Source organism: Anticarsia gemmatalis, chromosome Z (genome assembly GCF_050436995.1).
Source record: "Anticarsia gemmatalis isolate Benzon Research Colony breed Stoneville strain chromosome Z, ilAntGemm2 primary, whole genome shotgun sequence".
Taxonomy (NCBI): domain Eukaryota; kingdom Metazoa; phylum Arthropoda; class Insecta; order Lepidoptera; family Erebidae; genus Anticarsia; species Anticarsia gemmatalis.
This window is the reverse complement of record NC_134776.1, coordinates 10,359,987-10,376,732: the sequence shown is the minus strand read 5'-3', so window position 1 is coordinate 10,376,732 and position 16,746 is coordinate 10,359,987. Positions and strand designations below refer to the sequence as shown.

The following is a 16,746-nucleotide window of genomic DNA, read 5'->3' as shown; positions in this document are numbered from 1 at the left end:
TAATCCCTAATCCGGACTTTTAGAACATTGCTTTATTTATAATCTCAGCTTTGTATAAAAAAACTCGTCGAGTGCTTAAATCCAAGGCTTTTTGTGTATTCAAGTGCGTGATAATAAGAAAACAATGGCGCTTTCAGACCTTCGTGGTACTTCTATAACAATTGGTCAAAACAAGTTTAAAGTTACGAGACTTTATGCTCTACGCTAATGCTGGGTACTAGGTACAATTTCGTATGTAACGAACGTAAATTAGGTGCGCATATATTTGTTTAAAATAATTAATTTGTGAAAAGAATATTTGGGTATAGTGAATTTAGGTTCGGCTATTTAATAACTTATGATTTAACCACATAAATAAACTTTTAAAGTTTTCAAAGGTTTTCTATAATTTTGAATGTTTAGTAACACAAAATACTCAGCAAGGAGAAACGATTTTTTATTTAGGAATCAATTTTGTTTTTAATAATTACTTCATCCGAGCTGTTCGTTTTAGTCATCGTATAGATTTAAAAACAATGCTAATTTAATTACCGCCTAAAACGGTTCCTCAATCTATAACAACCCGAATAACATTAAATACTACGCCAATTTGGTTTCACCGGCCATAAAAATGAGCAAACCAGTGTATTTCGAAACGCTAAGGCAATATATAATTTTGTCAATCTGCACGTCTGAATGCGACAGGCACACAAAAGCTGCAACCACCAAGTCGGAGTGGCTCACAATGCGTGCACCTTGCCTTTCATCCCCAGGGATATTGTCTCGATCCCTTTCACGAACTCTCGGAAAATATTGTCACACAAAATGAAGTTTAATTGTTCAACATACAGCCTCTTAAGGCTCAGTTCACTGTACCGCGGAGCAGCTTTCCGAACTATATAAGGCTACGTTTGTTGGCTCGAGATAAGCTTTGTTTATTTTATTCCAGCGATTAGCGTAACGAGTCTTTATTTCTTCAGTTTTATGGATGTATTTTATGGTGAATGCGCGTTCAATTTACATGGTTCGATCGAGGTTACGTTACATGGAACAACTGTATCACTGGGGTCAGATGTGGTCACGTCACATTGAGTATTAAGCGATGGTACACTGGAGAGCGCCGTGGGCGGCAGGCGGCACAGCACTTACTCTTTCCTTTAACGAATTCCGAGTGTTTGTGTCTGGCGGGAAGAGCGTGATGCTGGCGGTGTCCGCGGCCGGCGGCCGGCGTCCCCACAGCGACGAGGCACAGGCACCACAACAAGGCACGCGCAGCGACCATGCTGCGACATCACTCGCGACAACGTTACGCACACGACCGACCGGCACTAACTTCCATCGTGTACTGGCCCGCCCGGTTTGTGGAGCCTCACGGTGCGCCCGCGCATGCACAGACTTAAGCCTCCGCAGATAAGGCTGACGACAACACTATTTGGGCGGGAAAAGTTTTGCAGTGTAATCGGTTTTGCGATATTGAAAATGTGTTTACTCCGCAGTATTTATTTAATATGACTATTGCGCGCTATTTTTTAAAGTGAATTATTCTATCCGACTTTTTATCACGAAAACACTTAAACTGTAAAAATAAGACCCTAATCCGAAGCACTTTTAATATTGAAACACGTATAAACTGCAATCTAATATTTTAAAAACCGAATGCAGCGACTGTACCGATCAACGATCAGCAGGTATTTGCCTATTCTATGCATACACGAGTCTATAGTCTGCCCTCTCACAAGCACAGGTAAGCCGAGAAGGACGCAGGTATGCAGTCGACAGCGTTGAAAAAAGCCACGTAACAAAAGTTTTAATAACAAGGCATTGTGCCCGCCGGCACTGATACTCTGATACGAACAAATTGTACTGGACCAAATAGTACAAGTTTAGATGCATCATGCACGTTTTTTGATAATTAAGTTTCTGATGTGTTGACCACTTTTTGTGGAAGATCGGCTCTTGTAAATCTGTTGGAGATAGACTTAGTACCTTATCTATGCTGTATTGTAGAGCAGTGAATTTAATTCACTATAATAGCAAATATTTTTAAGAAAGAAGTCGCTAAGAAATGATCTTTAGAAATTCCTTTAGCTCTACTGTGCGCTTTACATAAACGCGCGAAAAAGCTTGCACGGAAAACAACGTACAGGAAAAGCCGTTGCAGATTTGAACGCCTGAAAATGTGCGGTTAAAAATAAAAACTTACTTGGTATAATAACAGCTCAGATAGAGATATTTTAAGAGTGTTTAATAACGTCTAAGTTACATAGAGGCGCCACTATCAACACCCCATAGACTTAAAGAATAATTGTTTATCAGCCTGTATTATAATAAGCCGTATTAAACTATAGAAATACGGTGTATTGACGTCACAGTTTCGTATTTTCATTGATATCAAATGTGTGCCTAATAAAATGTTTCAGTCTGTAATGATTACAATTTCAACAATACTTCCGAAACAAATCCTGAGCATTTTAGATGAACCTTTTACGAGTACAATATTAATAACAAAAAAAATCTTCTTATTCTTTAAACCCAGTCTTCTACCCAATTATGAACATGTTCTAATTACAAGTAGTATACTAGTTTAGCAGTAATTTGCTCACATTAGGTATAAATAAAACTGCAAAGACGAGCCTACGCTAATTAAATGTAACATTACATGCATTACTTGCGTAGCATTACTACGACAGTGAGACTTTGTGTAGACCCATTAATTCTACGCTTTATAAACTTTTTAAACATTCATTAAACAAGTAAAGATTTTTCAGTTTTGCTTGCTCACTGGTGGCTGACATAGACTTTCTGAAAAGATAGTTCATATTTTATTCAAATACTTATTTTTTCGTTTCCCGGACAAACAATCCGCAAATAAAATAGCGAAATGACAGAAACGGTCAAGTTTCCTGTTATGCTACGTAACGTTCGAAACTGTTATTTGAAGATAAAACATATTTTAGTCAAATTCGCATACCTATCCTATAAAAACAGATACATATTAATATATTTTATCTATTAAAATTTCTTATCATGAATAATACCATAAAATCATAGAATTAACTAATACTGTTAGGTCATTAATCCCAAACGACGTCAGTTGGTCAGTGGACATTACACTATTTATATTGTAAACTATCAATTATATTATTTACTTTGATAATTTTGTTTACGTAGATAGCAAGCGCGCGTTGAATTCTTCACGAAAGTCGAGATCGACCCGTAGTAGAATCCCGCTGTGACTGGATTATTTCACTCCGTCGTTTTGTTTCGTAACCATCGACAGTTGAGCACGAGAATGCGATGAGCATTGCGGTAACCAGCGGGTAATGTATGGCGTGCTTATAAGTTGTAGTGTATAACGGATTTGCGGAATGGATGTTTGGTTATTAGTTTGTAGCTTGTTCACCCCGCATTCCTGTAGTATAGAGCTAGTCTAGGTTGCTCTCACAAATCTTTAAAGGCCTGTTGCACGTACACTTACGAAAGTATACGACTGAGCCAAGTGTTGACTTATGAGCATTGAATTGAATTTAGATTCTATACTTGGCAAGAAAAGTCCTGCTATGAGAATAAAATATGGACCTCATGATATGAGTTATATGTGTATTGGATTGGTAAAGCTAAGACCTACATGTAATACACCGTTGCTCTTTCTACTTTCTGTTTTATTAATAGAGGCTTTAATAGTCACCTATGTATTAAGCCCGCCGTACCAACTTACCCTGAATATTTTTGCGAGTATTTTCCTCAACAGTGGGATTATATGTCAGTACATAATGTAGTCGAATTATAGGCTATGTAACCTTTATATATCTACAGTACACCTTTGTTTTTATTTCAGACACAACCGTAGGTATGTCATAATATAACTTATATTTATCTTAAACAGTTCCTTCTTCCTACTGTGGACTAACAACACTAATGTCAAATAGGCAACCTTAATTCAAAGCAATAGAGTCTATAATTGCTTGCATCGATTGTAGTAATACGTTTGTTGTGTGAGCCCTTATAGCCCGCCTACAGATTTAACTTACTTCGTCAGGCAATGTCAATAAAATGTTGATTAAACTGTGCTATGAAACTGTATTTTGTTGATTGTATTTTTAGCCTTGAAGTGTAACGTAGGATTTGTAACGAGTCGGCCTTCGGACCACTGTACGAGAAATTTTTGTTCAAGTATATTCAAAATAAATATATTGTAAAGAAGGTTTGATCACGGCTGAAACTTTTGTCCATAGAAAAAAAAGCCGTCATAAAAAGTATCCTTTTTATATTCATCTATAATTTTTGAACACCGTTTACTAAATTTTACTTTAATCTGTTCCATATTTTTGCGTAAAATAGTAACAAACATCCCTTTCAAAACTTTCATGTTTGTACTATCGTACACTTAGTTTTTTTTTCCTCTACATTGCATCAATAGCCTTATATCCAACCGGCCTGTTGGCACATGATTAGCAAGTTTGAGAAAATTTTAGCGCAGTCATGTGTACATGAGTGATCGCTTAGTGGTATTTGTACGAAGCGTCTCTATCATTAGAGAGGTACGTAAACATATCGCAACTGCTCCCAAGTGATTGCCCCCAAACAAAACAACTATTAGTGAATAGAAAAACAAATTTTCGGTGCAACGATCTTAAAAAATAAAGCCTCAAAAGGTCTGGAAATAAAATTGAAAAAGCATTAACTGAATTATAATGTTTCGCTTTTCTATCACAGGATTTAAAGTAAATACTAATAAATTATTTGACCTGAGTAAATTAGATAGTGAGGGAAGATATCATCATGTTTATGCGTAATTTTATCATTTATTTTTTTTACTAGATCCTAATTTTTCCACGGAAATGGTATTGAAATAGTACACTTACAAACAGAGTTCATAACCACAAACATACTTAAAAGACGAGGCCCATCCCGACTGACGCCGTTCCATTAAAAAGACATCTCCCAGACAGGGTTCAAACAAAACGTTATTAAGGATTAGAGCAAGCAGAGCCTTACCTGCTCTCACAATAGTGAAATCAAAGACTATTGTAACAACACAATGAAGTCAAGTGGTCGGTGGCTTTTGTGTACACCGGCACTTGCAGTTGCTACCCAAATAGAAGAAAAAGATGCTTACTTATGCCTTTTTAATGGCGAATATTTGAGATAACGTGAACACTTGTGTTTTACTACGTACTCAGATAGGTAGTAGACCTACTAGGCAAATGCGTAAAGAGTAAATGGAAAAATACTCTACGTTTGCACTTCATTCGCAAATAGGATTCGATTATTTAGACGTGTATGTCAAAAATGTCTGCCAATTTTCACCTAAGTATATTGAAAATATTATATTACATTTTGGTTTTATACGTTTCTTTTCTCAAAAAGAATGCAGTTTATGTGTAGGACTGTAGGTGCTTTCATAATATGTCGAATAAAAAAATGCTTTTCTTGTCCTTTAAATGGTACTATAGAAAGACCTTTGCACTGTCGCTAGCAGCTAGGACAGTAACAATAACAGATAATAATATGTAGATTAAATACTGTTACTCAAACTGTATTAGTAAAGAGGTTAATGCGCACCATTTACAAGTCTCACACATTTCCTGTACTCAAATTTAAAATTCACATCGAGTTCTCCAAAGTCCCTTACATAAGTTTCATACTAATTAATTGTTTTTATTAACAACGCCCAAATCGCTATGCTAACGCGTAAGACATAACAAAATGAGCCGTTTGTATTCGTGAGCGTTTGTTAGGGGAACTACTGGATTGTAGGCTGTACACTTGTACGGGTGGTCGATCATCACAACTGTACCAAACATGTTTGTGCACTTCTGATAAGCGTCTTTGAACGCGACAATTCATTATTATTCTTCATCGAAGAGGTGACGCCGTCTATTTTTTACGAATCATCTTCTACTAAACGTTCGCACATTAAATATCCTTTTCCACAAGATTTTATCATTAAGCTCTATCGTTATACTACCCGATATCATGTTAACAAATCCAATAGAATTTATTTGAATCATTATCGTAAATCCTAGATAGCAATCATTATTCAAATGCAACATTATAATTAGGCGATCGAACTTTCGCATTTTAACATCTCTTCTAATGGCTCAAAATCGTAAAGATTGCTAATCTTTTGTAAAAAAGGATTATATCTGTCAAGGAATAATTAAATTAACGACATTCCTAGCGAGATTTTTACATATAAATTAGTGTCAAAAGTGGCAAATTCCCGAGTTGAAACCTGTCTAATGATAAACTGGCTCCTTAACGGCGCCAACATCTTTAAACATGCATTAAACACCTATTATTTTGTCTTTAAGTCTATTACAAACGGCCTTATGCAATCAAATTTAAAGGCCCAATAATAATATTTGAAGTTAAAGAATCCGGTGCTTGGAAAATAAACGAGCGATCAGGTGAAGGTAACTCGCCGCCACCTAGAGACATTAAAAATTATGTTTCTGATCATTAATACTAAACGTAGAAACTTAATAATTGCCGCCTATTATAAATGTTGTAATAAAAAATGCATTCTTGGATACCAGCCAGTATCCCACTGCGACGGGGTTGGAGCTTCGAGTGTTTGATGGACGATCCTTACAAGCCAGTATTAATATTCAACTCTATTGTACAGGTGGTAAAGTTTAAATTGATTCTTAACTTATCTCATGTGCACAAAATACGATACGGTGTTAACAATAAAGAATAACATTTGGAAGTCCGAAATGTAAGAAATCAAAGGGCGAGGCATCTGCCACCCCCGACTGCTCGCCGTAATCGTATCAATAAGTCAGGCCGCAAGTTCATTTTTATCGATACCAATCCATCATAACGTCGTGCGTTAACGATACTATCTGATTCGTTCCTTTGATTCCGATACTCGAGTGTTTTATAATTACAAACCAAAGAGTTTTGTGTTTTTGTAAAAAGTAGATGCTTATCAGTGATTTGTTATTTGTGAGGGAACCACAAATTAAGGTACTTAATTATAAATCTATCGAGGATCGCTCGCGGCGGTTCACACTCGCTCGAGTGAGAAATTTTCTCGGAGATTCGTTTGACGCGATTCAAAACAACAGACGTCAATAGAGCGATGCAAACTTGGATAACGTGCCTCGATTAGCAGATAAACGATGAAAAGAGCTCGCGTAGTTTAAAATTAGTTATCTGTGAATTACACAAAGGAGAAAAAGCGGTGCACAATGCTATGCAAAGATCGTTCAGAATGCATTTGTACAGAAGATATGCATCAAGGGGCCTGCATGTGTTTTCTGAGCAATTCTCATGGTAATGCGTGGCATTTGTGGCATGATCGCTCTCGGCAATGGTTTTGGGTTCCGATCGTCTGTTCTCTACAATCAGTTCTGACGTATGACTAAATTAGTATAAATTGTAAGCTCCATTGTTAACAACAAAGTTTTATTCACATGTGAAAGACGATTCAGGCGTCGTCAAGCAGTTAGTGATTATGTATGACGTGTGGTGGTCTTTTCTACATGTTCTCAATAATTTCTTGCGGTAAGTTAAAGATGCATTGAAGATGTGTGGTAAACTAGTCATTTTCTCCACTTAGGTCACGTTTAGTCAGTGTGCGCATGCATTATGTTCCTGAGTTCAAAATCAGCGACAAGCATTTCACGATAAAAGGCACAGTGATTGCGTGTCGCTGATAAATACACCACTGAAATTATAATGATCCTGACAGATGCACTTTAGACGTACACACGGACAAAGACACAAAAGGACCGTTCGCACGCTCGCCAACAAACCAGGTTTTTTGTTCCAGCCTCGAAACGAAATCTAAACGCGAATCACATTGTGGGATCCTGCCTTCTTATTTCAAATTTTAGATGTTTTTTTCCTGCTGGCTACTTCGAAATGTTTGCAACGTTTTACACTTCATTTTCTGAGAACAATTAAATTTAAATGTAGGCTTCGATCAATTGAATAAGTTATGAAAAGTTTGAATTATTTTAACGTAAACTTATTCATAAAGTTTTGCATATTTACGTGCAATCAATTTCAGTTCATTAATTATTTCACAAACAGAAAGGATCAAAATTAGAAATACTTTAATGTTCTTTATGTTACTAAAATCAAGTAGAGTCTTTGTACCTAATTTTAAAACTAGGTCGTTTGCATAGCTCTATGGCTGCAGTGGGTTTTATCTCATTTGTGTGTTATGTAAACTCCTTAACGAGATTTTTAATGGCTCTTAGCATTGTATAAAGTATTATCTTCTTATCTCTTCTATGAACATACATTATCTTAGACTCAGATAGCTAAATATCGCTACACTAAACTTTTGTGGGTTGAGTATATCATGTTACAAAACATATTTTTTGACACACAATTGAGATCAATTACTGACGCTGATAGCGTAAAAAGAAGATAGAATAAGTAAGAGCGCGCAAAATAAGAAAGGGCACCCAACACAGTCTATTTACAGTACCCGTTACCTTTTTAGCATAAAGCAAGAGACTTGACTTTATATAGAAAAGCATAAGAAAGTGCAACGGGTGACATAACCAGGGTATATTCGCAGTCCGCTGACGGCCGGCCATAAATCGCTGACGTAAAAACGAACGCTATGCCACACCACTCGACGACCAAAATGGACGATTAAAATCAAAAATAAAACTACAACACGGCATGCTTTTGTCTTACTCGTGTCTACAACAGGCTTTATCTGTAGGACGCCGGTGCCCGTTCCTGATTAAAAAAAAATCGAAGGTATGATGGCGCGCGCAGGTAAAACGGCCATTTTGTTATACCATTTATTGTTATTCTTTTTCAATAATCCGCATGTTTTATGGCTTGTTAGGTAGGTTGTTACGATGCGAGGTTACTAATTAAGTAACGGGAAACACCAGTAGCAGGAAATATTCATTATCAGTCGAGATTTGGGGTTCCGCGCCCGAGGGAACAACGGGATTGATTTTACTCTCGTTTGTTTGAACAAGAAACGTTTGTTGTAATTGTTTTATTGATTTATGTAAGGCATAACTTAAATTCTCGATCACATCCACAAGCTCTTTTTATTACTTTTGTTAGTAACGTATCTATTGGACTAAATAAAAATTAGAATACTTCTACAAATAGGTCGGTTCACTTTTTGAAACGTGCATACGTTTAATTCATTAACGATAATATCTAAACTAATGATTAGGTACCAAAAATGCATCCGTGAGTAACAGGAAACATAATATTTACTAACCTATGTTTTTATAAATAGTATTTCAAAGCGCTATGCAAAAAATCTCATTTATTTTATTATATGCGTAATTCTCAATTTCCTGTGATTAACCATGATTATTATATCGATGAATGACTCATTAATATGATGCTATTTTATTATGACACTTGGCAATGACATGTCGCGGACTCTGCCTGTTCTGCGCCTATCCATGATTATGATAATTAAATAGAAACCGGTATAATGCCTTAATATTGTAAGAAAGCTTGAATGAAATTCAAAGCCGGTTAAATTAGTTAACGATATTTCAAAATAATCTGCCAGTGCTCCATTTTTGTTCGACTAAATTAAAGAACAAGATTTTTTACCGAGGTATTAATGTTTAACATTTAAAGCATCGCAAATGTTACTAACACTTAGATGTGAAACGGAGAATTTTTATGTAAGATCTGAATTTAAGATGCGCTAATGATTGGACAGTCAGTCGATTACATGTAATGCCAATTATTTACATTCAGATTTTGGGATCTGTGAACGCGAATGAATAGAGATATGTTTTCATATTTCCTTTAAAATCAACAAGCATGCATTGCTGCTGCCTGTACTGCATCTGTGGTACGAGCGCTGTGTTTGAGTGACGCTCTACGGCTACGATTCCAAGTTGGATCAAAGGGGTTTTGAGTTAATCCACTTTCTGCTACAATCAAGGTGTTAAGGTAACCCGGCCGGTATATAATAATGTGACAACAAGTTTTCGATAGTAGGATTTATATACACAGATTGTGCATTGTGAATGTATGTATCAATGCATACCAGAGTGAAAGAAGATGCATCTTGTCTTCAGTAACTAATAGAGACAACTGTTAATCTAAAATAAATGTTATGAATTGACTTTACAGTTCAATTTCCAATATCAGAATAATTATAGTTGAAATTTTAGATGATCATGTCATATGATATGACAGTCATGTCCTCTTGTTATCTGTTAATTTGCACACATTGGAAATTTTATAAATACTTTAGACAATTACATCAGACGATAAACTTCAAAGTTATTTGTTTGTAACAAATATTTAACAAACATTAACTAGATAGTGTAGGGTACGCACGTTTTTATTATTAATATTAAATAAGATTATTATATTTGTAGACGAATTTTGTTTTCAATAGGAGTGTATCTTTGAAGTTTGCCTGATCCCTTGATTTAATTTATTGTTGCATAAATACGATGAAGCTAACAAAAACACCGGATTTTTGTAACTCCCTATAATACGACGGTTTTAGTAAAGAATTTTTTGGAATATAGAGCGGTAACAAATGGATCAATGTTTTTTAAAATATAGAGATTTTATAACCAAGTAGTAAAGTATAGCGTTTGTAATAAAGGCCTATGAAATATGGTAGCAGGAATAGGTCCAGCGGCTGTTCGTGAATACGCTTGCGAACCCGTCACGAGTTCCCTTCGAGCCAAAAGCGATGTCGTCCATCAGTTTGGAATACCACATTAAGCATCGCGGTACAAAACAGAAGACATATCGTAATTACACTACATTAAGGTACAGGATTTTGAGAAATAAAGTACGCACTGGTTACTTTTACTTTAGTTTTATTTGTTGTAATTTAATACAGTGGCTATAATCCTTGCAGATCTCCAGTAATATTGTTCGGGCAATCATGTAGGTTTCTGTTCACTACTCCATATAGCTACTAAAGGGGTTTTTACTTTATTAAAGATTTCTAGGGACAATCATAAAATTTTTTGTAAATATTTAAGTATATTTGCAAATGACATTAACTTTATCTACTAAGCGCATTTTTTTTTGTCAGGAAAATGCGTTACTACTTGTCCCGCTCCAGGGAGGAAGCGGGGGTCTGCCGCCGGCTAGGCGTTCCGGCTTTAAATTTGGGCATACCGACTAAAAACCTGACGGTATTCCTTCAACAGTCACCATAAAGTGGCCAGGACGCGGTACCTCCAATTGGATACTCCGCGTAATGACGTATCCCTGGACAAACAAAATTAGTTTGAGTGTTACATATTATGGAGTATTTGCGTATCCATGAATAGGCTCTCGAGGAGAGTCAATGTTAACTATTCTGATAAAACATGACATGTTAATCGCATCTGATATGAAAATGTTTAAATAGATCCAGCACTGCGAGCAACTGTATTCTGTATTCACAAGATCACAATGAAGGAGTTAACGCTCGCGACTGTTTCCAAGTATTTAACGGAGGACGTAATCGATAAAGTGTTTAAATTGAAGACGGCGAGTGAGGACAATGTAAAAAGTGTTGAAGTGACCAGAGCCGCTGCGGCTGGCGAGGGCATGATCAGTGGCGTATATAGAATTAAGGTAACCGGGAGCCACCACACGGCAAACTTTGTCGCTAAAGGTCTCGTCCAAGATACCTTATTACGAAAGTCTCTCAAGTGTTGTTTAAACTTCTTTGAAAGAGAAATACTGTTTTTCTCTGAAATATTACCAGTTTTCAAACAAATTCAAAATGATTTGGGGGCAAAAGAGCGACTCCAGGATAGTCTTCCAGTATGCTACGCTTATCACGTTGACGGCTGCAATGATTATATTGTGATGGAGGACTTGTCTGACAGAAAATTTCAATCGATATCCGAAACTCCAGAACTCAATGAACGAGACACAATATTAAAAGTATTGGCACACTTTCATGCTGTTTCCATGGCTCTACGGCTGAAGAAACCGGAATTGTTTAATAAAATCACTGGTTTGATTCCAGAACTGTATTACAATGAGGACAATAGAGATTGGTATGCTAAATATCTTCAGTCAGCAATAAATATTGATAAAAATGTTATAGCAGAAAAGGAAGATAACAACAGCATCTATTTCAAGAGGTTTGAAGAAGCTTTGAAAGACGATGTATATGGACAATTAATCGAACTGGTAGAAACACCAGGTGATCATCCGATTGTGAATCATGGAGATGCATGGTGCCCAAATTTCCTATTCAGTGGTGGAAAAGCTATTGTCATCGACTTTCAGATTTTAAGATGTGCCTCTCTTGCTACAGATTTGTCTTACTTTATAGTAATGAGCAGTAACCTGTGTCGTACCAAGGAAGACTTCTATGAGGCCGTCAACATATATTACAAGGGAATAGAATACTATCTAACGGATATGGGTTTGGATCCGGATGTCGTGTTTTCGTTTGAAACGTTAAAAAATGAGTTAAAGCGCTTTGGAAAATTTGGCCTTTTAGCAGCATTGACATCGATTCCATTGACTTCCAACGAACGGTGTGATGTCTTACAATCTTTCGATGTCAAATATTCTGGGTACGATAAAATACCGTTGGAGGAACTTTGGCAATTATCTCCTATCACGTCGGAAAAACACAAGATGCGACTGGTCAACGCTGTTCGCGTCGCTGTCGACGTCGGCCTCATCTGATTTTAATAATCTTGTATTATTGCAAGCCACACTTAACGGGACAGATAAACTTAAAATAATGTTCGAAGCACCGCATCGGCCCCGCAAACAGATTCGTGTAGATACTTCACACAAAAACACATGTATCTGTACAGATAAGCCTTTAGATGAGTCGGCACTACATTGGAATGTTCGGCTTCGTGACTGCTAGACAGCCGAAAACTAATTATCGCGCGATGTTGAAGTGTTCGCTGGCCGACGCGTGTGTATCGAATAGGCTCGCCACATACAAAATTATAAACCGGACCACGCGTATTGCTGATTTTTTACTCTACACATTTTTGCTTAGTATTGAAACAGTAGTTGATATGTACTAAATGAATACTTTAGTTTCTGAACTTATTAATTTCTGTTAACTATATACTAGCACGTTAGGTTCAAAGCAGTTTCCTGCATGGCAATAGAAAGGCCCGTAAGTGTAAATTGATTATTTTTAGTGTCGTTACTTGAGCTTTTAGTCAGAACATGCCATTTTTATTATCAATTATCACATTTGTTCCGGTGACACTATTTCCAACAAGCGAGTGAACAAACAAGTTGGTATTTATTAGGCATCAAGACATCGTGCATCGACAGTCTTAAGAGTTTATTCCCATAAAACACGAAAAACGGAATGTTACATTCGAATCACATCGGCTTCCTAAAACCGTGCAAATACGAATAAAACTGTATAATTCCGTCGTACGTATCGTACAGAAATTTGTAGCAAATAGTTGGCCACGCTGAATGTAAATGTGACGATTTCGTTGTACTTTATACATATTAAAACACAATACTCGTCTTTAGGAAAATTACTTAAAGTGAATAACAGCGAGGAATTCTAATAAGTAATTTAAAGTAATGTTGGTATACATCGAAGGGTTTTATTTATAGATGAAAAACGTGATTGTTGATTAGCGTGCGATGTGATTGATCCACGCGTTTAGCTCTCGATCTCATTTTAATCGTTTCTCATGTAAGTTACGTAGATCTAATAGACAAACAGCTATAAACTTGTCTTGGCTGTGATTCATATGGGAAGGAAATCAACTCGATATGTGTGGAGTCCGAAGGCCAAATAGTTTTAGCAACGTTGTAAATAGAACGAGTATCCTTACGCCTAGAAGTCGTTTTAATTACGAACTATTATTATCTATATAAAATATAGTAAGATTTTGGCGTGAAATGTGTTTTAATATGTAGATGTTATTTATGTTGGAAAGAAAATAGCACAGAGATTGTGATGGGTATGTATATGGAACTGATTCATTACCAAAAAAACTTACGTTTTACTGAATGTAGGCTTCTGAAAGGATTACATTTGAAAGGTGGAGAAAAGGAGAGAAGAAAGGTGGTTGAAAACTGACTATAAAAGACAATTTCGAGGATCTCTACATTCCTAAAACGAGTTAATAATAATATACATTAAACTTATATTGTTCTTTTATAAAATCAATAAATAAATGCATTCTTTGATTTGATTTAGAATAAGACAGTTTTTATTGTTAAGGTGACTTTTATTTATTTCTACGTTTCGTATCGAATTTACCTCGTTAAGAAATCAGTTAGTAACCGACAATGTACTGGACGTAGACAGAACATTATGATAATTTCCGTAAAACAATACAGGTCGAATGTCAGGAGTCGAAATAAACATTCGTGTGTATAAGAATGTTTGGTTTTGTCACTAATTTATATTTTGAACTGCTTTGCAAGAGCTACACGAGTTTGTACGCTGTTAGAATATATATTTAGTTTTATCGTATTGATATAAGATTAATAAAAATATGAAATTAATTATAAGCATTAAGCGTTTCATAATGAATTCCCATACATAGTTTTTACCAGCAGCGTGATCACAAAGTGGGTTGGAGAACGAATTGAATTAAAATAATTATTGTCAATATACGCTTACGATTCAAACCGTAAAACTGGTAGAGATAATCCCATATCAAAGTATTCATACATTAACGAGCAGAGAACGTATCAAAATAAAATTACGTGCGGAATATGCGCGGCTTGACGCCGACACACGGTTTTCCATTTAACATCATTTGTGCAAAGAATTTTATATTAACCCAAAGAGGACGCTTCTGAGGACAAACACGGGACAATAACAATGTAAATGGAGTTAAACGTTTGGAAATAAATGGTAATTATTAATAATTTTACATGCCCCATTAAGAGTGACCGAACGGCCCAAAGAGGGATAAATAAAAAACCCAACACACGAGGCTTTTAAAATTGTCAGAGGGAACTTCTAAAAAGAGATAACGCTTTAACATTAAAAAACGTCGAGTCCACTTTGTAAACAGGTTGTAAACGATCTTGTATACGGTGTTCAACCGAAAAATGGTAGGACATCTTAAATGTTTCACTAAAATGTCTCAAATTTGAGTTACGCATGTCCGTTCTGATTTTGACGAGAGACATATATTTCGGACGCTTAAGTGATGGAGATACTGAGAAATCATTTTAGTTTTATACTTGTTTCTTTTTATTAGCCGTTTCTTTTTGTGACCGGACCTCTGACTCTGAGAGCTGAGCCTCAAATGGAATTTAACTTTAAAATAATAAAAAGACTATTCAATGATAGAGATTTAGACAAGTATTCGTTTTGTTTGAAAATTTACTTATGAGTATGCCCACTATGGTTTAAGGTATGATGTTTGAGCCGGGAAAACACCACTCAAGTTTCAGAACAAATTTTAGTATCTTATCTCAACATTTTAATCCCTACCTAAAACATTATAATTATTAACACAGCGCCAAATGTGCCAGATAATTTATTTGTTTATATTGCAATAAAAATTCTGCCTACATTATGTTATTTCATTGATACGTACACCTACACTAAGCCTAAACATGAATCACTTTAATATTTGTATCCGAAGCGCAATACCTATAGATCGTTGATCTTTTTGTTATTAATGGCTTAAAACGAAGAGGAAAAATTGGTCATTATTTTTATGAAATCTTATCCGATGACAGGGTTAAAAATAAGGATTAAAAGCTTTGAATCTGAATCATGGTAAGTACGACAATACGGACATACATCAGTGTCTAGTTGTAATAAATGGTATGCAAATCAATCTTGAAATACTTGCAAGGACATTTTAAGATCGGAACGTAGTGTACGCTTTAGTACTTCATATTACTGCAGAGTTTGTTTTGAACTTATAAACACGAAGGACACTGTGTTAAAAACTGACACATCAGTATTAAATTGGATTCATCTCGCCTACCTGTGTCTGTAGTAGGAACACACTATGCTTTTACGGCTCGACCGTGAAATCGGAGAACGAAAGAAGGTAGTAAATCAACTCGATGGTCTCTGCATTTTTTACTGTCGTACTTAAAGGATGACTACGATTCTTTTACTATGAAGGATGGTTTACGTTTTCTCGGTCATCGTCCAACATATACTGGTATCGTTTTTATTCTTTTACTTAGCGATTGAAACAATTGTACTATTATCACTGTTTATTATAAAAAAATATGATTTTAGGCGTAATATTAAAGTTTCGTTATAAAAGTTAGAAACAGTGATGAAGATGAAACACAGATTAGTGTAACTTAACTTACTCATCGATCCATGAGATAATCCGCGAACAAAATTAAAGTTCCACCTTTGATAAGTATACAGTCATAGGCGAATACCTACAGCAGACGTATAGGTACACTTCCGAAAAAATTCTAAGAAACTATCAAATCCACGCGAGATTTATAATTGTTATAATTATCATTTTTCTATGAACAAGTATGACGTGTACGCGTGAAAAGTGGGACATTGATTTATGTTTCGTAAACCTTGTGGTCACATGGTCACATTACTAAAGGCTCGGAGCTTTTAAGGTTTATCTAAAAGCCAAGCCAGGCTTATTTGTCCGTCTGTAATCTCAGCCGAAGGAACAAAACATTAGAGCCTTTTAGTTTATCGATACACTTCACTTATGTTCGGAATGCGATTTGCTTTTAAATATCGTGTATCTACGAGCTAAGTAATGGTTGCTGCAATTAAGGTACGAGACGATGTTTTAAAACTGCTTATTTTAGGGGCTTTCTTGTAGAGGAGCTTATAATAGTAAACTCAGATCCCTTGGTTGTTCACAAATTGTAACATAA

At 35.8% G+C, this 16,746-nt stretch overlaps 2 protein-coding genes across 3 annotated transcripts in view; one reads left to right on the top strand and one right to left on the bottom strand.

Moving 5' to 3' along the window:
* Egfr (epidermal growth factor receptor) overlaps positions 1–16,746 on the bottom strand; it is a 115,698-nt gene that overhangs the window by 15,596 nt on the left and 83,356 nt on the right. The window contains exon 1 of one of the 2 annotated variants that reach the window (XM_076135460.1): positions 1,129–1,320. The exons of the other annotated variant lie outside the window; for it this stretch is intronic. Coding sequence (XP_075991575.1) covers positions 1,129–1,261 — 133 coding nt within the window. The 5' untranslated portion in view covers positions 1,262–1,320. Of the gene's footprint in view, positions 1–1,128; positions 1,321–16,746 lie in introns of those variants that run through there. 2 annotated transcript variants of the gene reach the window in all.
* Positions 11,254–15,443, top strand: LOC142986551 (uncharacterized). Its single transcript, XM_076135066.1, has one exon. The coding sequence runs from the start codon at positions 11,365–11,367 to the stop codon at positions 12,601–12,603; it is 1,239 nt and encodes a 412-aa protein (XP_075991181.1). The 5' UTR covers positions 11,254–11,364; the 3' UTR covers positions 12,604–15,443.

Coding starts and splice junctions, on each gene's coding strand:
- LOC142986551 (XM_076135066.1), top strand. CDS start 11,365: ATGAAGGAGTTAACGCTCGCGACTGTTTCCAAGTATTTAACGGAGGAC.